Genomic DNA, 19,370 nt, shown 5'->3' on the forward strand with positions numbered 1-19,370 from the left:
AAAAGGTCATCCATGCTGGAAGTTTTGGAAGAGATTCTGGAGTTGTTGGGAATGTTTGTGTAAATAGCAAATGTTCAACGGCAGGGGATTCCTTTGGAGTTTGTTCTGTCTATATCTGGATTAGTAAATCTGGCCCAATGGCTTCTTAGCAGCCTGTTAATAGTAGGCATCCTCTGTTCTTGCTATAAAGGATGTCATGACCAGCTCATAGAAATTCATAAACATTGCAAAAAAATCCCATCAAATGTGTATTAACTAACAGGAACAATATACATAATTTCAGCTCATGACACGTGACCAGTTCATCCATCAGTGTATAATCTCTTCTTCACCCATGTCTTTATATAAATTCCTTGTCTCTTGTCAAGTGCTTTGTTAGCAATTGTTCATCTGCCACAGTTTCATCATATGCAGACTTCACACAATCTATTGAACATTTCTGTATTTGACAGAGTAATTGAGAGACTGAGTGAAATTAAATTTGGAGAAGAGAGAGGGGGAGAAGCCAAGGTTACTCCTAAAAAAGGATCTAGATTGCCAGCTCTTGCACGATGACAATGCCCTTGGGGATCATTTAAGGCAGGAGTTACAGAGCAACATGATAGCAATCTGCAGCTGACAGGTTTCAGCTCCTGTGCAAGAAACTGTAAAATCCTATGTGTGAGACTGAGGCCTGAAGCAAAAAAAAAGTGTCCTTTTCCAATTCATTTAATTTCCCATGTGCAAGGAACGATGAAAGGGTAAGCAGTGTACATTAACATGAAGTCCAATAGAAATATGCAATAAAATAGGAAATATTGGAAGAGCAACAATGATCATTCCTAATAACAGATTACGGTACTTTTCGTTAGTAGAAATGATCACTAATATGAATCTTAAGAATCTTTTAGTTGGTAAGACACACAATGTCATTGTTTCTAACCTTGTTTTATGTATGAATTTCTAATTAGCGGACATTTACATGTAGCAAATCATGTTGCAGAAATTTTCTAAATGTATCTCCAACTAATAATAATAATTCCTTTATTTATATAGCGTACAGAGATTTCGCAGCTCTGCACAGCCTGATCACAAAAGTGCATGCAACAAAATGTGCCACATGTAAATTCTCTCTTTGATTTTGTAAATTCCAATGGAATAGAACATATAAATGAAGCACTTATAATTCTCCTTTATACTGAAGAAGAAGCACTTCTTGCTTTATATAAAAAAACTGCTTGAAAACCTGTAGCAATATAAAAAATAAAAAAACAAAACTACTAAAACTGAAAGAGGGCAACATACTTTGGATGGAATTTTTGAACCCTGCATGACAGATTCTTAGTAACAAAAAAGTAAGAAAATTGTTGTTTGCAACACTTTGGGCTTTCTTGATCAAACATTTGTGACATATATTTTATGCCCTTCACTTTACCCTTTAAATGTAGATGGGTCAGTGGAAATGGTTATTCTAGTGCTCTGATGAATGTCCCAATTTTTTAATTTTAATCTCAGAACAGAAATGTTAGATTTAAAGGGTACCTCTTATAAGACTTTTTTTTTTTGCACAAATCAATTGCTCTTGTCATGTTGGACAAAGTTTTCCTTACCAATAAGCATCCATTCCTTTGCTATCCTCTGCAGAGTAACCCATCAGGGCAGTAGTCTGGGCTTTATCTCCTCACTGTGTGCTGCTTATCTTTGTCACTCCCTATCCTATTTGTGCAAGAAAAACTGGATTACCATCTTGATGGGAAGGGTTTCTGCGACACTCTGGAGAGAAGGCAAAACTATGTTATCCCTATGCTGATATCTCTCTTGTGTCTGTACAACTCTTTGGGAACAGGACTTTCTTGCAATGCTCTTTGTTCCAGTCTGTGCTCTTGCATAGCTTTTTTTGCCCATTCCTGCAGCTCAGACTGCACTATGGACTCCTCTACAGCTTCTTACAAGCAGCCCCCAAATCTCTTAATGGTGGAACTATGCAGCAGGGATCCTGTTACCCCTTAACATCACACATGCCAGAAAATGTATACTTCATGTAACTATTTCCCTGCTGCTTTCTTCTCCTTATTCTGTGCTGTGATGCATCTCCTGGACCCTACACATGGTGCCAGCTGCCAGGCTTGTTACTATATAACTATTGTATACTGTAGGTGGAGCTCGGTGGACTTGCTTGTTGAATCTTTATTGGATTAACTGTTGAGAACACATTTTTGAATAGGAAGTGAGGACAGTATAAATTAGACACTGCTCTTCAGCAACTGAAGAAATTAGACCCTGCCCACTTTTATGCTGCTAAGGAAGACTTCTGACAAGTAGATTCATAACAAAAAGTTGTGAAAGTCCAAATCCTATATAAAAACTAGATATACACTTTAAGGGTTAAGTTACAAAATGTTATGTATGTATAATGTATGGCAAAATCCATCAAAATCCACTCATGTCTAATCTTCCACTCCTGAAAAGGCTTTGTGAATTGTGTGTCAGGATAAAACATACACTGAATTCCATGATGACATCTTAAACTCTTTTATGTGGACTATCTTGAGCTATAAAGCCATGTAATTTCAGAGACATAGTCATAGTTTTGAGATGCGATTGTTTGAGTGAAAGGTAATAAAAGACCTTGGTGAAAACTAGATAGAAAATAGAAAAACACAGAGGAGGTAAACATATGCTGTTCACGTAGGAGGTCACTGAAGAATAACATCCACTTCCAGTCTCCTGTTTTTACAGAATTTTATTAGATTTGTAGACATCATATTTCAGTGCCTCTGTATTCTTAGCCAACATCTCACAATGACAAACATCTTACTAACAACAATACACATTTCTTAGTACATAGTACATAGTCAATTTAAAAATAAAAAAAATATCAAAGTGACTACATGGAGATGAGCAAATGATGCTTCAAGCAAGCCTTTGGGCAGATTTGTAACTTACACAAATAGTTATTTATAAAGAGTTGATATAAAGAGGTTATAAAAGAAACATTCCAAAATAGCAATGATTACAGATAAAATAACAATTTAGGGAGTAATGTACATGTTAACATATATTACACCGGTTGATTGTTGGCAAAGAAAAAACTGGGCCATAAATTCAGCACTCTGGACAATTGCAGATACTTGTTCTAGTGCACTGTAGTATTTTGTAATATGTTTGTTTTTCTTAGACTATTATAGATTTTAATTATGGAAATTATTAGAAAGGAAATTAAAAGCTATTACTACTTATCATAATATATAGCGAGTGAATCTTCTTTAACTTGTATAATTTAGTAGTAAAAGCATTATTTGTCGGAAAAGTACAATTAATGTACAGCTATACAATATACAAACTGCAACTTTTCTCCTCCCATTTAAACTGAGATTTAGTTTTAGAAAAGTTTTACAGAATAATTATGTTTGTGTATTTAAATTGTGTTCAAAGTAAATCTATTCTATTCTTCACACAGTTCAATGCACGAATTAGGAAACACTATATTAGTTAGTGTAAAAAGGGTTACAAAGGCTGCTTCTCTCCCTGGAGGAGCCAATAGATAAAGCATTACACAGACATCCTATTCATTTCAATTAAGGCTGTGTAATACATAACTTCATCTGTTGAGGCGCTGCAGGGGGATTCAACACCTCTACCAGTTTACTCTCTTTTGCTGGATGAGTCTCAGCAGTGACACACCCAGTGGTAAGTTTATCATAGGGTGATTTCACAAGCCGTCCGCCACATTAATTGTAGTTTCAAGATACTTTACCGGCAGTAGCAACAATGTGATATCATTTCTCCATATCAGTAAATATGATTATGGGTCCATTCCAAGTTTACTTCATACTGTACAGCAGATGTTTGTGCAATGTTTAATAAGAATAAAAACACTTAGAAATTTGGTATCAGCCCATGTCTGCATTGAATGGGTATTAGATTCACTTGTGCTTATTTTAATAATCAATACTGAGTTCTCCACCACAATAAATTTAATAATATCCCATGTCAGAAATAGTGGTTGTTTTTTTCCCCTGCTAAAGGTCATGACTTATGTATGTGATGTACATCTATATAACTTATAAATGAATGTATATCGCCATGCTGCAATCATCTGTCTAAGCACAACTATGGCTTTGGACATTGCATGTTTAATTGGGGGCTCACTTAACTATTATAGGGAACAGATTGACTATAAGTCATGCATCACCCATACTAAGAAATTGCATACTAAGAAATTGACTTAATATACCACTTAGTTTGTTGTCATACAAACAGGCCCGGCTCCAGCACCCGGCATACCTGGGCAAGTGCCGGGGCCCAGAGAGCTGCCGGGGGCCCACACACGCTGTGCACATGTTCACTCTTCACTTCCTGTGAGGACGAGCTGTGTCCTGCACCGTCCCTTCCCTCTGGGACAAGGCACAGCACAGGTAGAGACTACAGAGCTACCTGTGTGATGCAGCACATTACAGGTTAATCCCCCCTCCTCCTCCCCCCATCTCCTCTTCACACGGAGCTGCAGTAAAGCAGAAATCTGTCAGCTCAGAGATCGGGACGAAGAGGAGGAGGAGGAGGAGAAGCCTGAAGACTCCTCTGTGTGATGCCAGGGCTGCTGCAGACAGCACAGGGTGTGTGATGGTATGTGACATGTATGGATGTGTATGACTGATCCATACAGTGAGTGTATTGTATGTGTGATGATGTGTTTGCTTGCATGTGTGTCTGCATGTATCTGTCTGTCAGTGTGTGTGCCTCCATGCTTTTCTGTACCTGTCTGCATGTATATCTGTAGCTGTCTGCATGTATATCTGTAGCTGTCTGCATGTATATCCGTAGCTGTCTGCATGTATATCTGTAGCTGTCTGCATGTATATCCATAGCTGTCTGCATGTATATCTGTAGCTGTCTGCATGTATATCTGTAGCTGTCTGCATGTATATCCGTAGCTGTCTGCATGTATATCTGTACCTGTCTGCATGTATATCCGTAGCTGTCTGCATGTATATCCGTAGCTGTCTGCATGTATATCCGTAGCTGTCTGCATGTATATCTGTAGCTGTCTGCATGTATATCCGTAGCTGTCTGCATGTATATCCGTAGCTGTCTGCATGTATATCCGTAGCTGTCTGCATGTATATCCGTAGCTGTCTGCATGTATATCCGTAGCTGTCTGCATGTATATCCGTAGCTGTCTGCATGTATATCCGTAGCTGTCTGCATGTATATCCGTAGCTGTCTGCATGTATATCCGTAGCTGTCTGCATGTATATCCGTAGCTGTCTGCATGTATATCTGTACCTGTCTGCATGTATATCCATAGCTGTCTGCATGTATATCCGTAGCTGTCTGCATGTATATCTGTAGCTGTCTGCATGTATATCCATAGCTGTCTGCATGTATATCCGTAGCTGTCTGCATGTATATCTGTAGCTGTCTGCATGTATATCTATACCTGTCTTCATGTATCTGTAGCTCTCTGCCTGTATATATGTCTTGCTACATGTGTGGATGTGTGAATGATATGAATCATCCAAATATACATGAGAAGCAGAGAGGGTTCTGTGTCAGTGATGTGTAGTATGAGGTTACACAGCAGCTCAGGTGTGTATTATGAGGTTCTGCAGCAGCTCAGGTGTGTATTATGAGGTTCTGCTGAAGCTGAGGTGTGTATTATGAGGTTCTGCAGCAGCTGAGGTGTGTATTATGAGGTTCTGCAGCAGCTGAGGTGTGTATTATGAGGTTCTGCAGCAGCAGTGATGTGTATTATGAGGTTTCGCTGCAGCTAAGCTGTGTATTATGAGGTTCTGCAGCAGCAGTGATGTGTATTATGAGGTTCCGCAGCAGCTAAGCTGTGTATTATGAGGTTCTGCAGCAGCAGTGATGTGTATTATGAGGTTCTGCAGCAGCCGAGTTGCAGTTTCAGTTTTATTACTTGGCAGAGTGGAGGGGCACACATTTTTAGGTTCGCCCTGTTGTTTAAATAACCTCAAAACTGCCCTGACCATGACACGACTGTTTGGGATGATAAAATGGGGAATATTTCAGGCAATAGGAGACCATTTTAGTTTTTGAATTTTTAATGCTGGCACTGCAAAGGGGCCCACTTAGGCACTGTCGCCCAGGGGCCTACTGAAACCTGGAGCCGGCCCTGCATACAAATAAACACCTACCACAGCATGTTTCTTTCATGACCCAGGATTGTGGTATCATCCAAAATATCAGCTTTGAAGATATGTAAATTTGTTTTGTCAGTGTAAAGTTTAGCACTGAATGAAGTCAAGCTCTCCAAGCCTTAGAATTACTCCCCCTTCACTGTAATTGAAAGCCTTTTGTCCAAGGACATCACTTACTGGATCTTCTGAAGTCTAGTGCATGATGCCAATCACAGCAAAGGGGGTGTGCTGAGGTTGGGAGAAATTTGCTTTAGTGCTAAACTTTCTGTCCAAGTGACTTCATATGACCAAATAGTATCTCAGTTGATTTTATGGATGATGACACCACACTGGAAAATGAAAGAAACATCTGGAAGGTGCTAAGTGCTTCTACTACTCAACAGGGTTTCCAGCGATTAGTAAAACTATTTATAACTTGAAAATGGGCATACTAATTTTACTCATCTTCCTAATTCAGACAAACAAAATAGGAGATGCCTGTAGATGCCCACACAGCTAATAACTGGAAAACCTATTTAGGCCACTTATAATCTGCTTTCCTACTTGGCCAATACCAGTAAGTACTGCTGTCCTAATGGAAATGCTATTTGCGTACACGCGAAATGTGCTGTGAATCGCAAAAACAATTGTGTAGATGTCCTACTGATACCATCTAGATTTAAAATATCTTCTTTAAAAATTAGTATAATGAGCACTATGTTTTCATAAATTGTCCCATGTAGCATTTACATTATTACCCCAGTATTCAAAAAAATCACCACTATAGAAAAACTAATAAAACACCAAGAACATCTAAAGTACCAAACCACAACAAAACAGACAAGTACCAAGGTAAAAATCTTGTATGTCTTTAGCAATGGCTATGGTTCAGGCACTGAGAAAGTTACAATTAAGTGCATGAATATGTACAGTATAAACTTATACAGATGTTATGTATATGTAGTTATACTGTTACTATAGTACATACCTGCAGTAACAAGTTCACATTTCAGGTGCCAGTCACTGGCAACTCTAGCTATGTCAAGGATTGTAAGGTTCATAATAAGAATATAAACTTCTGGGTCTGTGGGCCCAGTAATCATCCTTCAAAAGTAGATCAAATTTTGTAATAAAACATTTTCTTCAAAATTGTTTTCCCCCTGCTGAGTTATCCAATTGTAACATTGGACGGAAGAGGTGATAACAACAGTATCTGTAATCTTAAACCATAAGGCAATAGAAAATTAAATAGCATTACTTAAAGTGGTTTAGGGTTAAAAAGGCATAACAATTCAGTATAATAAGAAAATCTTAATTTTCTAACTTTTCAAACAAATTCCTATTTAGGACATAATCACAGATTTTGTGCACTTATAGCCAAAAGAATGAAAACAAACTACAAAACATGTCCATAGTATGTCCAAAGGTTATAGGTTATGTCCAAAGCTGACTTCCAGATTCAGTTCATTCATGAGATTATATGTTGAAGACCCTGGTGCTCCACTTTTATACCCACTGACTTTAGATAAGAGTGAATTTATGTCATAGTTGTATTGTGCTGTCATTTCTTCATGGCAGTAAGAGGTTAACTGTGTGTCTTTTTACTCGGCAGGGGGGACACTGATATAGTCCCAGGAGGCACAGATAGAAGGTTGGATACCATGTATTAGCTCAGAGAAGACACAGAGCAGGTGCATCCCATACAACTCATTTTTCTTCCATAATCCTCTGGTTTTAATGTAATTAGATCTCCTTGGGATTCACATAGATCTGATTTTCTATTTTAAGTGGTGATGGAGCATGCTCTGATCATCTATTATGGAATAGATATATAGTCCTGGTTTATGGATGAGTCTAAAATGAGTGGCTAGCTGTAGTCAGTAATTTGATGAAAAACAATAATGTATGCTGTAGTAGTAGAATTATAGGTCCATTCTAGTAAAAGTCATAGCGTCATCATATCTGTGGCTTCGAGACTCCAAAGAATTGCATTTTGATCTTTCGAATATGCAGATCCTTAGATGTTAACATCATATAATGTGCAAATATGTGTCATTTGCTTGAAAAATAAGGTAAATTGCAAATCATTAGGGTGCTAGGTATACAGTGTGTGCACAAGTATGCTGTTTTGTATGCAGGTATATACCATGCATTGTCAGGAGAGCTCTCTGTAGAAAAACTCTTTTATATACATTTACCTATAGATATATATGCACTGTGCACTCAGCTGTTGGCAAAACACTTATACACTTTTTATAGACTAACCTAAAGACCACTTTTTGTGGCATATTCACAGACATTGCTACATGAACACTTTGATGCACACAGATATGCGACACACAGGGCATGCATACAAATGTGCAGTGTTATACAACCATTCTACTGCTAGAATGGGCTGACTTCTCCTCGAGGCTTAGCGCTCTTGAGCATTGATTCTCCAGCTAACATACAGTAGTAGGAACACTGCCATTGTAGTTTTTGGTAAAGTTTATCCATTGCATGTCTTAACTTGTGTGAATGTTTTCCACTCCTCCTTTCACCTGTAAATTCTCGATAAGAGCACATTGCTGGAGACCCTAGGAGGATGGTTTAAGTGTTTATTCTTGGTGGGGATCACAGGGATAATGATGAAGTGTATAGTAGAAGATCTCACTCTTGAACACATTAACTGAAAAACTAAAGGGATTGAATGAAAGTGACTTCTTGATAACTCAAGACATATCAGCGGGCAGGTTCCTTGTAGTTCCCATTAATTTCTTCTGAGATGGTTACAGCCTCGGCTCCTAGTGGAAGCTTATCACTGTACTCAGATCCCACTTCAAAATCTTCCTGATTAGTTTTGGATTGAGAGCTTGGAAGAACTTCATCTAATACACTCCCTTCAATCTCCTTCTCAACTTCTTCTTCAATAGGTGCTGCTTCTACATCTGCTTCTCCTTCTTCTCCTCCAGCTTCAGTAGGATCAAAATTCTTTTCAGATTCCACATAAGAAGATCTGGGGTCAAAATCAGCAGCCATGTGCTTCTCCATTGGATCTTGTTTGTGGGTTTTCATGATTAATTTATAATTTTTACCATGATATTTAGAAAGTAGGTGACAGCAAGTGGCTCCCACAAGGGGTATGGTGGCCAAACCAAGTAGGAAAATGCTTACAATAATAATAATGATCAAAGATGGGACTTCTTTCTTAGTGGTAAAAACCACCTGCACTTGACAGTCTTCTCCTTTGTATGTTAGGCATACAGAATAGTTGGTGCCAGGTGTTAGCCCTTGAAACCAGTAGGAATTTACTCGATCCTCAATTTCTGACCACTGAACTAAAGCAAATCCTTTTGGACTTTCCTGGCAGAGGTATAGCATCTTTAGGTTTTGTTTACCAGAATGTGTATTATATGGAGTTATTTGTACTTTTGCTTCTTTTTCTGACACATCCAGAGCTATTACTCCCAGATCAAAGACATGAGGTTTCAAGTTACTACTCTCATTGAATGCATGATTGGAAACATGCGTGCCTCCTACACTTGGCCCACATTTCTTCGCATTGGATTTGGAGTTTTCGAGAGTATTTACCTTATTATCCTCAGTTCCAGTTGACGCTGTTGGAAGCTCTGAATTTATTTTTTCCCCTGTTTTATCTATAACACTATTTCCCAGTTCCTTACCTGTTGCTTTTTTAGTATCTGTAGGTATATTTTTTGCTATTGGATCTATATCCTTTGTGGGATATTTTTGACTACCTGCCACTGAGACATTAACCGAACTTTGGCTACTACCCATCTCATTGGTGGCAATACAAGTGTATGTGCCTTGTAATTTCTTGCTAAGGTGAGGTATTACCAATGTGCCATTCTGATAAACCAAAAAATTTCCAGATAACTCTGCTTTAGACATGTCAGTGGGTTTGATCTCAGTCTCTTGGGATGAATTTCTAACTTTCCACTGAATTACTGGCTTGGGACTTCCACTGACCAGACAGTTCAGTGTGAGAGTAAATCCATCATATAACTCAGTGCTATCAAGATTAGGGTGGTAGCTTAGTTGCACTGTTGGAGATCCACACAATAGTTCTGGTATTGTTGTAAGATTCATTCCTTGGTGCTCTTTAGGGGTATTACATACAATTTTATCTTTCTCTGCTACAGTAATCTGAGCTTCTTCAATCCATTTTTTCAGCCACATAAGTGAACAAGTACATTGAAAGGGGTTATTGTAGATCTGAATATGTAAAAGAGAAACAAGAGGCTTAAAGGTTCCTTCTTGAATCACAGTAAATTGATTATCATTTATGCGGAGAGACCTCAGATCTTTTAAATTATCAAAAGCATCCAAGGGTAAATTCACCATGCGATTGTTATTCATTTTTAGCAGCTGTAGGGCAGGGAGGCTGGCCAGGTCCTCCCATGGGAATTCCACCAATTGGTTATGACTAATATCCAGGTTTTTAAGATTGACCAAAGTGGTCAAAGTACCCCTTTCTATTGAACTAATAGAATTGTGGGCTAACCACAGTGATGTCACCTGTGGCACCCCTACAAAGTTGGACTTCTTTAGAGAGCTGATTTTGTTGGCTGAAAGGCTAAGAGTGGTGACATTGGATGGGAATCCTGTTGGAACTTTTTGTAGCTTTTTGTAAGTGCAGTCAGCAAACTGTTGATTGTATTTATCCACACAGGAACATGCCTCAGGGCAGCTGAATGTTGTCCTCAGAAGAGACACAGCAACACAGAGAAAGAAGAAAGTATCCATCCTTCCACCTGCAAGATAAAAAATATGATATAGTAAGGGGAAAAATAAATACTCAAACTGTTCTAGTTGTACATATACCTCAAACACATTGCTCTTCCTGTGAAAGCTACTACAAATTCTAGTGATTAGCCCAGCACTGACCTGCCCATAGGCTGCTTGAGGCTCAGCAACTTAAGCTCCAGAGCTCCTGGTCTCTGTCTCACTACTTCAATGAAAGTGAGGTCAGAAGTGACCGTAGGCTCTTCATTCATAAGAAGAGCCCAAAATATTTCTTTGCATGTAGTAAATTCAGCAGTACTTTTACTTTTACTATACAAATCACACATAGAATTTACAAGCCCAGAGATTTTAACTCCTTAGCGCTCCCCTAAGATGATTAGCAATTAGATGATTGCTTGTTCATGTCCCATGGTGGAAAGAGTAAAAAAATTTTAAAAAAAGTTTTCAATAAAAAATAAAGTAATAAAACAATAAAAATGGCCATAAGCCCCATAACATCTAAAGAGACACATATATAGTATCACCACGTCCATAACAATCCTTATAATAAAATTAAATAATTATTGAACTCGTACAATGAACAACGCAAAAAAAAAATGTAAAAACCCACCAAAAATTACCTATAGAATCCCACAAAAAATGCAATAAAAAGTGATCAACAAAACATACGAACTTCAGAATGCTACTGTTGCAAAGTACAACATGTACCATAAAAACAAACTATTAACCAGCTCTGTAGCTAAAAAAGGAAAAATGTTATGCCACTTGGAAGACGGCGTTGCAAAAATGATACATTTTTCCACACATTAGGGTTTTATTTAATTTAGTAAAACATAAGAAAAAATATTCAAGTCTGTTATCCCCGTAATCGTATCGACTCATAGAAAAAAGATAACATGATTATTAGTCTATACGGTGAACACGAAAAAAAAAGTTAAAAATCCAGTACAGAATTGATGCTTTTCTACTCCAAAAAAGTTCATAAATTTTCAACAATAGGGGATACCAACCCCAAAATGGTAACACTGGAAAAAGTATCTCGCCCCGCAAAAAAAATGCTGTCATATGGCCCCAATAACGAAAAAGCGAAAATTTTATAGCCTACAAAATGGGCCATTGAGAAAACTAAAATCCTGGTAGATGTAGGTCCCTCCTTCCCTTCTGTGCCTCGCCGTGCGCCAATAAAACAAGTAACGGCCACATGTGGGGGTCTCTGTACTCAGGAGAAATTGCATAACAAATTTAAAGATGGGTTTTCTCTATTTATCTTTTGGAAATATGTAAATTTTAGGGCTAAATGAACGTATAACCGACATAATTTGACCATTCTAAATTTCACCTCCATTTTGATGTAATTACTAAGAAAATCTCAAGGGGTTAGCAATCTTCCTAAAAGCTGTTTCTAATAGTTTGAGGGGTGCAGATTTGAAAATGGGTTGATTATGTAGAGTTGTTTTAATGCTCAATATCTAAAATTTCATTCAAAACATTATTTATCCCCAAAATAGTCAATTCTGAAAATACGGAAAATCGATATTCTATTTGTAAGCCACGTGACATCAAAATAAATTATCCAGACATTTCAAAAATGATGAAAATGTAAATAAGACATATGGGAAACGTTATTCAGCAATTTATTTAGGTAGTAAATCTATCTGCCTGAAAACGTGATGATTTCAAATTTCAAAAATGGCTAATTTTTCAAAAAATTCATCATTATTTCTTTTTTTTTGTAAATAAACGCAAAACATAGCAACCAAGCTTTAGCACTAAAATGAAGTACAACATGTGGGAAAAAAACAATCTCAGAATCGCTTTGATAAATAACAGTGTTCAAAAGTTATAACCATATAAAGTGATGCATGTCAGAATACAAAAAATGGGGCTGAGCCTTAAGCTGTAAAGAGGCTGTGTCCTGAAGGGGTTTGATACATGGTAAAAAATTCTAAGGCAGTCTGTCACGAACATGAGATTGCTGTAGGTTGCAGTAGGTTGACTTTTTGTTTCCAACAGTGATTGGAAGGCAACCATCAGCACCCCACTGTCTGGCGCTTGGAAAGTGCCACCAGAATAACAAATTTTGTATCCAAAGTATGTGTCATGCACATAGGCGAGTTGAGTGCATGGGGCCGAAAGTACATGACAGCTAGGCAGTACCATATTATGAAAGCACCTTGAAGGCCACCATAAAATATAACTGTACTGTACCATATTATTAAAGTGGAAAATTCGCATGGCTCTCAGTATTAAGACATTAGTTGTAAATTGTAACTGAAAGTTTATTGGTACTTTCAAATATGTGTATTTTAATCTTTTAGTTATTCTTTATAGTTTTCTTGTGTATCTACACAGTAAGCTTTTTCATAACTTAAATATTGTGCTTCTTACAGTCAAAAAATAAGTATGTGGCATTTGTATTATTTTCAAGAGAATCTAAAAGGAATTATGTCTTTGCATTTTCTCTTCTGAATGTCAGTGTGCATTGAGTATTTCCAAGTGCATTTCTGAAGAAGAAAATCTGTCAAATGTTTTTTAGAGAAAAAAAATATATCAAATATATAGCATAAAGCTAAGTTTGAAAATCCACCATAAGGGTTTCCATGGCCTGAAAACTGGCAGGCTGCAGTAACAATTAAAACCAAGAGCCAGAGAACTTTTTTTCGTTACCCCCTGCTCCCACACTAAGAATGCAGTTGACATGCGCCAGTCAACACTGGAAACGCGTATGCAATCAGGCCAAGGCCTGCCCCTGTGCCCTGGCATTGTGTTTGGAAATGCAGCGCTAGCGGCACCGGTGACCGCACCCTAAAGGTGTTTTCTAGGATTCCTGGAAAAAAAATGAATATACCAGACTTTAGGGTCTGCACTAGTTTAGTTTTTATATTTGTACTGTGATCTCCTAAAACTGGCCACAAGATATACCACACAGATCTTACACATTTGCCATTGGCAAAAATTGCTTCTAGCACCCCTAAAAATTCAGCTTTGGAAGTTTTTGATCCTCGAGTCAATCACTTCCTAAATAAAAATCCTATTTTGATGGAATCGTTTGGCTTTAATAATAAAAAATACAAGAATAGCATTTCCTATAAATTAAAGAAATCCATCCAAGAGGGTTTGAATTCACTGCGAGCAAGACCATGAGAAATAATAGTCTCAGTATAATTAGAAAGCCCTTTACTGTATTATCTAGGGCAGTTCTGTTGGAACATTCTGTAAATGTTTAAAGTTTCATTTATCTAAAAGTGTACAATGAGTCCAAAATCTCAGGACAGCATAGATATGTTTTGCATTTTTGTGTAGTTAAGGCACCTTTGTATTGTTTTATTACCACTGTAACCTTTGTGCAGAGATTCATGGCTTATTGTGCCCTCTGCAATCTCACTCAACTGTTAACTCCTTTAATAAAACTCATTGAAACCAAAATTACCAAGACAGCCTTTTATTTCATAAATATAATAGAATTTTACATATCTGAATAGCCCAGCGAAGTAGTGGGTGAGTGGGGTATCTTTTAGGCTATGTCTGTAATGTGGCCACCATGTTGAAAATGGCCTTATAGTATGTCAGAGAAGACTGTCTTAGAAATCAATTTCTGCAGTCAGATTTCCTGCGGTTCAAAGGTTATTAACACAGAAATTCGCAACAACAATTGGGAATCTTCCATATGGTGCACAGCTATTTGCCATGTTGTACTTGTTGCAAAACACAGAGCTGAATTCTGGATACAGTAATTATAACCCTGCATGAGAATCTATGGAGAATCTGTGTGTAACTTTTGAAACACAAGAGATAATCTGTTTGTGGCTATCCATTTCTGAGACAAGTCTGTTCTTCTTTGATTTTCTACAAGACCGATCTCCCTTTAGAAAAACTTGCCCTTGATCTAACATGGCAGTTTTCAAGATAGGGCCCTGTTCCAGGCACAATCTAAAAAATAGGACTTTTGACTCACCATCTAGTTGTTTCATGGAAAAATATGAATTTACACAAAGTTGAAGTGACCTCATCTTTATATCAGGTAAACATTCTTAATTCCTACCTATACACATCAAATGCCTCATTAATGCAAACCTGAACAACAAAACTATTTTTCACCTGATGACATTGTATGTATCTCCTTATATAATGTGTCATTGAAGGTTGCCTAGCAGTCATCCAGAGCTATCATGTTCTGTTCTCCGGAGATGGAGATTGGAACAATTGTGTAGGCGACTAAATGACTATGCTCATAGTGTACACATAAAAAATATGCTAATGAAGCCGGGATGAGCTTTTCGCGGAAATCATTAAACATTGTAACAACAAAGTATTAAGACTGCTACGGGCTGAAAATTATATGAAGTTCACAAAAATCACCACCATTAGGGTACACATTGTAGTGGGGTCCCCAGGGTCACCAGATGATTGCACCAAGTCCGATTTGTGGTTGCTTTATCAATATGACCTGCTCTGCTCAAAGTGTAAAGTGCAGGTGATCCACTCATATTGAGCACCAGTATTAATACATTTGTGTAAATATTGCGCCAGTTTTCTGTCGGACTTTACACATTCATTTAAGTGCAAACTGCTTGCACAGGTATCTGAGAAGTATCTGCACCACAATTATTTCGCCGCTGCACTATTCTACACTATTATATCAGTCAGCGAGATATAAATGGTGTATGAAGAGGGCTCATGGGATGAGCCTTCTTCATACAGAGATGGGATTTGCAGAAAACACCTATCACTAGCACCCGCAAAGATGTTGGAGGCATATAAAAGACATTTTATGGGCGCCGATCAGTTGCCATAACAGCTTTGGGTCTTCGTCAGACCTGAGGCTGCATGGTTTCTGATGATTTGTTACAATGAGCCAGTGGCTCATTGTAATGAATCCTATAAAAAAAATACTGCAGACTACAATACAGTAGACCTTCTAGGGTTAAAGTACCCTAGAGGGTCTAAGAAATAGTAAAAAAAAAAATGTAAAAAAGTTAAAAAAAATAATAAAATATTAAAAATTTAAATCACCCCTTTTCCCTAGAACTGATATAAAATGAAATAAACAGTAAAAATAACTAACATGTTAGGAACCACCATGCCCCAAAATGCCAGATCTTTTAAAATATAAAAGCACTTATTGCCGGCGGTGAATCACGTAATATAAAATAGCACCCAAATATCCAAAACGTGACTTTTACACCATTTTACACAACATAAAAAATGTAATAAAAGGTGATTAAAAGGCTGCACAGTCTTTAAAATGGGAGAATTGAAAACATCAGCTCATCTTGCAAAAAATGACACCTCTCACATCTCTTTACACCAGAGTATGAAACAGTTTTTAGGGTCAGAAGATGGCGGCACTATTTTTCAGATTCAGACTGAACCATAGAATAAAGTAGACGTATCATTTGGAGCGCACAAGAAAGTGATGCAAATTGGGTTTTTCACCAATTTCACCACATTTAAAATGTTCTTCCAGCTTCCCTGTACATGGCAAGGAATAACAAATCACTTCGCTGAGAAGTAAAATTTGTTACACAGAAGCCCTCACACAGTTCTATACACCGAAAAATGAAAAAGTTATAGGTTTTTGAAGGTGAGGAGCAAATAATTTGTGAAAAAGCCTGCTAAAAAGTGCTAAAAGTTGGTGCACTCTGTCGAGGCTGTGCAGGGAGCGCCAGATTAATGAAAAACGTGCTCCAAAATCATGAATCTGGCGCACCCTGCATTATACACAGGAAAATTGCATTTAGTGCAGTTTACACTACTCTTTGTAAATGTGCCCCATAATTTCCAAATAATGGTGTCACATATTGTCAACACAAAATAAACCAATCTCAGTATACCATAATATATAACAATCTGTAAGGACCCACAGAGACCACATGCAGTAACTGTATTTGTCATACTGACTGTATAATACCAGTCACAGGCCCACATTTATTAAAAGGTTTGCACCAGATTTCTGTCTGACTTTGCACCGAAAAGAACGTGCAAACTTCTTGTACGTGTAATTATAACACGCCTGTACTGTGTCTGACAAGACAGAAAAAATGTTCACCTAAAGGAACGTGTTTGTGCGTAGTCTGAGTTTGCGACACATTTATTCCTGACGTGCGGCACAATTCTGCAGTATGAACAAAGTGCACCAAAAAATAATGGTACAAACTTCCCAAGCAGTGCAGGGTGTATTGTGCGCCAATTTTGAACAATCTTCCACCCTCTGCACAGACGGCACTGTTTTGATAAATGTGGCCCATGTGTCAGTACAATAGTAGATTATGCATTCTATTATTGGACCAGTTGTAGTGCATTTATAGCAGCCATAGGGGGTCATTTATCTTTAGTCAGGACATTTGTACCTGTCTTATTTTGCTTTTTCTGTGTTCTGGACTTGGTTCATTTATGTTAGGTTAAGTTCAGACTGCCGTTAAAATCTCCATACCTCCTTTAAAAAAAAGGTAAAGAACTGAGGTTTAAGGTATCAGTTTAAAATCCCATTGACATGTCATCCATTATGTTTCATTAGGCAGGGATCCGTTATCCATGCCTTTTTTTTTTTTTTCAAACAGAGGAAAAGTATTGCAGTCACCGTAATTTTTTCTGTCCAAACTGAACATACCGGATGACATAAAATTCACATTCATAACAATGGAATTTTTAATTGAAACGTTATACCTCCGTTAAACCTCCGTTCTTTAGTTTTGTGAACGGACGTAGGAAGAGGAGGTTTGAACAGTATTGTAAACTTAGCTATAGAAGGTGATATATTAAGCGTTGTGTGTCTGTTGTTCTTCTGCAACTGCCTTCTAAACTTCTGCTTACTCCTGCTTGGGACTGGTGTTTATTTGTGCCAAAAGTGTGCCATTTTACCGCAATTTGTGGCCCAAATTGTGACTTTTTTATATAATGCCATCTGGATTTTAAGGATAAATCAGGTTCAACACTGAGAATTATTGTGTGTCTAACTTTGCTAGGCACATAAAAAAGTCACAAATTTTGGCACAAATGTGCGAATGCGGAAAATAAGTTGCAAATATACGTGAAAGAAAGAGAAAAGCCTTATATAAATGACCCCTATAGTGCCTAAAGCACATGCTACAGTGAACTTATAATAACATCCATAATGGTGAATAATATCAGTCATGTACCATTTTTACTATTCATTGTAAGATGGAAGGAAAAAATATCTGCAGGTACATTAGGTCATTTCCTCCACCAGTTTTGAACTTCCATTGTCTAGTTTCACCTAGTTATGTCAGAGGCTGAGAGAAAAACATCTTAAAGCAGAAAAACACTTCGTTCCAACCCGGCACCGCTTACATGATTACAAAGTACAAATGAGGCCGCATTCAGATGACCTTTGTGGAGGGAGTATATTGCGGCTTGATATATGTCCACATAGGCGCCTATGGGGCCAGGCCAAGGTACAACCTGTGCTCACCGTGCTGTGCCATTGCCGCAAAAAAAAGATAGAGCAGACTCTATCTTGGGCCATAAGAACAACCTCGTGGCACTGTCTTCTATTGAGAGGGCGAGCGTGCAGGCCTGAGCTACGGCCGTGAATCCAGCCTAAGAAGTAAAGAACGGTAGAACGGAAGAGACATTGGGGCACATTTACTTACAAGGTCACTCGAGTTAACTAAAAGTGAATTGTCCGTCTATAATGCCGCGTGTGATGATTCACTAAGATTGTCCGCCAGAAATCATGAATCTGGCGCTTCCCTGCACTGGTCCGACAAAGTTCACCATTTTTTCTGTGGTGCACCTTTAACATAGGACGTGCAACGCAATTCGAAACTTAAATACGGTGCTCAGTACAAATCAGCCGGCGCGCTCCCTAATTTGTGTCACATCGAAGCCAGCGCAGCTGGGCCACAAAAGGGTCGTGTGCAAAACAATCCCGCCGCAGACACTAATTAAATACCTGTGCAAGCCGTTTTAGCGATAAAGAGCGTGCACAGTCCGACAAAAGTGCAGCGCATGACCCTTAGTAAATGTGCCCCATTGACTTCACCATCTGCTCTTATCAGACACCATTATGACTTCTCTACCTCTCTGCATCTATTACCCATGATGCATCAGAAAACCATCACATGGCCAGCTACAGACTCTACCATCTCTGTCTATAACAGGGTGATAATCCTATTCACTATATGTTCCTCGAACATTTAGGAGTCTGTAAGTGTACATCCAGGATGCTTTACTGTCATCTCAAGTCATGTATTATCCATCAGTAGCTGTAATAGGACTAATCCCTCCCACCCCCATGGTACAGCCCAAACAATTACATCATCAAGGACAAATCCATGTAAGTCACAGCAGGACACAATGAGGTCACATGACCTAACTGATGGAAAGCAATAACTGAATAAAGTAACTTGTGTATACTGGGGCGGAGGGTTACAGTGATGGGGGAATGGCTACAAAGTCTATTTAGGCACTAACTACCAGCAGTAGAATACAGTAGTAATGTAGTTTACAGGATTCATGAAAATCCCACTGCATATTTGTTAT

At 38.1% G+C, this 19,370-nt stretch overlaps 1 protein-coding gene across 2 annotated transcripts in view; it reads right to left on the reverse strand.

Moving 5' to 3' along the window:
• Positions 1–2,707: 2,707 nt before the first annotated feature.
• ISLR2 (immunoglobulin superfamily containing leucine rich repeat 2) overlaps positions 2,708–19,370 on the reverse strand; it is a 31,178-nt gene continuing 14,515 nt past the window's right edge. For both annotated transcript variants that reach the window (XM_072147851.1, XM_072147852.1), the window contains exon 3: positions 2,708–10,873. In XM_072147851.1, coding sequence (XP_072003952.1) covers positions 8,841–10,873 — 2,033 coding nt within the window. In that variant the 3' untranslated portion in view covers positions 2,708–8,840. The remainder of the gene's footprint in view (positions 10,874–19,370) is intronic.

This window comes from Engystomops pustulosus, chromosome 4, assembly GCF_040894005.1.
Source record: "Engystomops pustulosus chromosome 4, aEngPut4.maternal, whole genome shotgun sequence".
Taxonomy (NCBI): domain Eukaryota; kingdom Metazoa; phylum Chordata; class Amphibia; order Anura; family Leptodactylidae; genus Engystomops; species Engystomops pustulosus.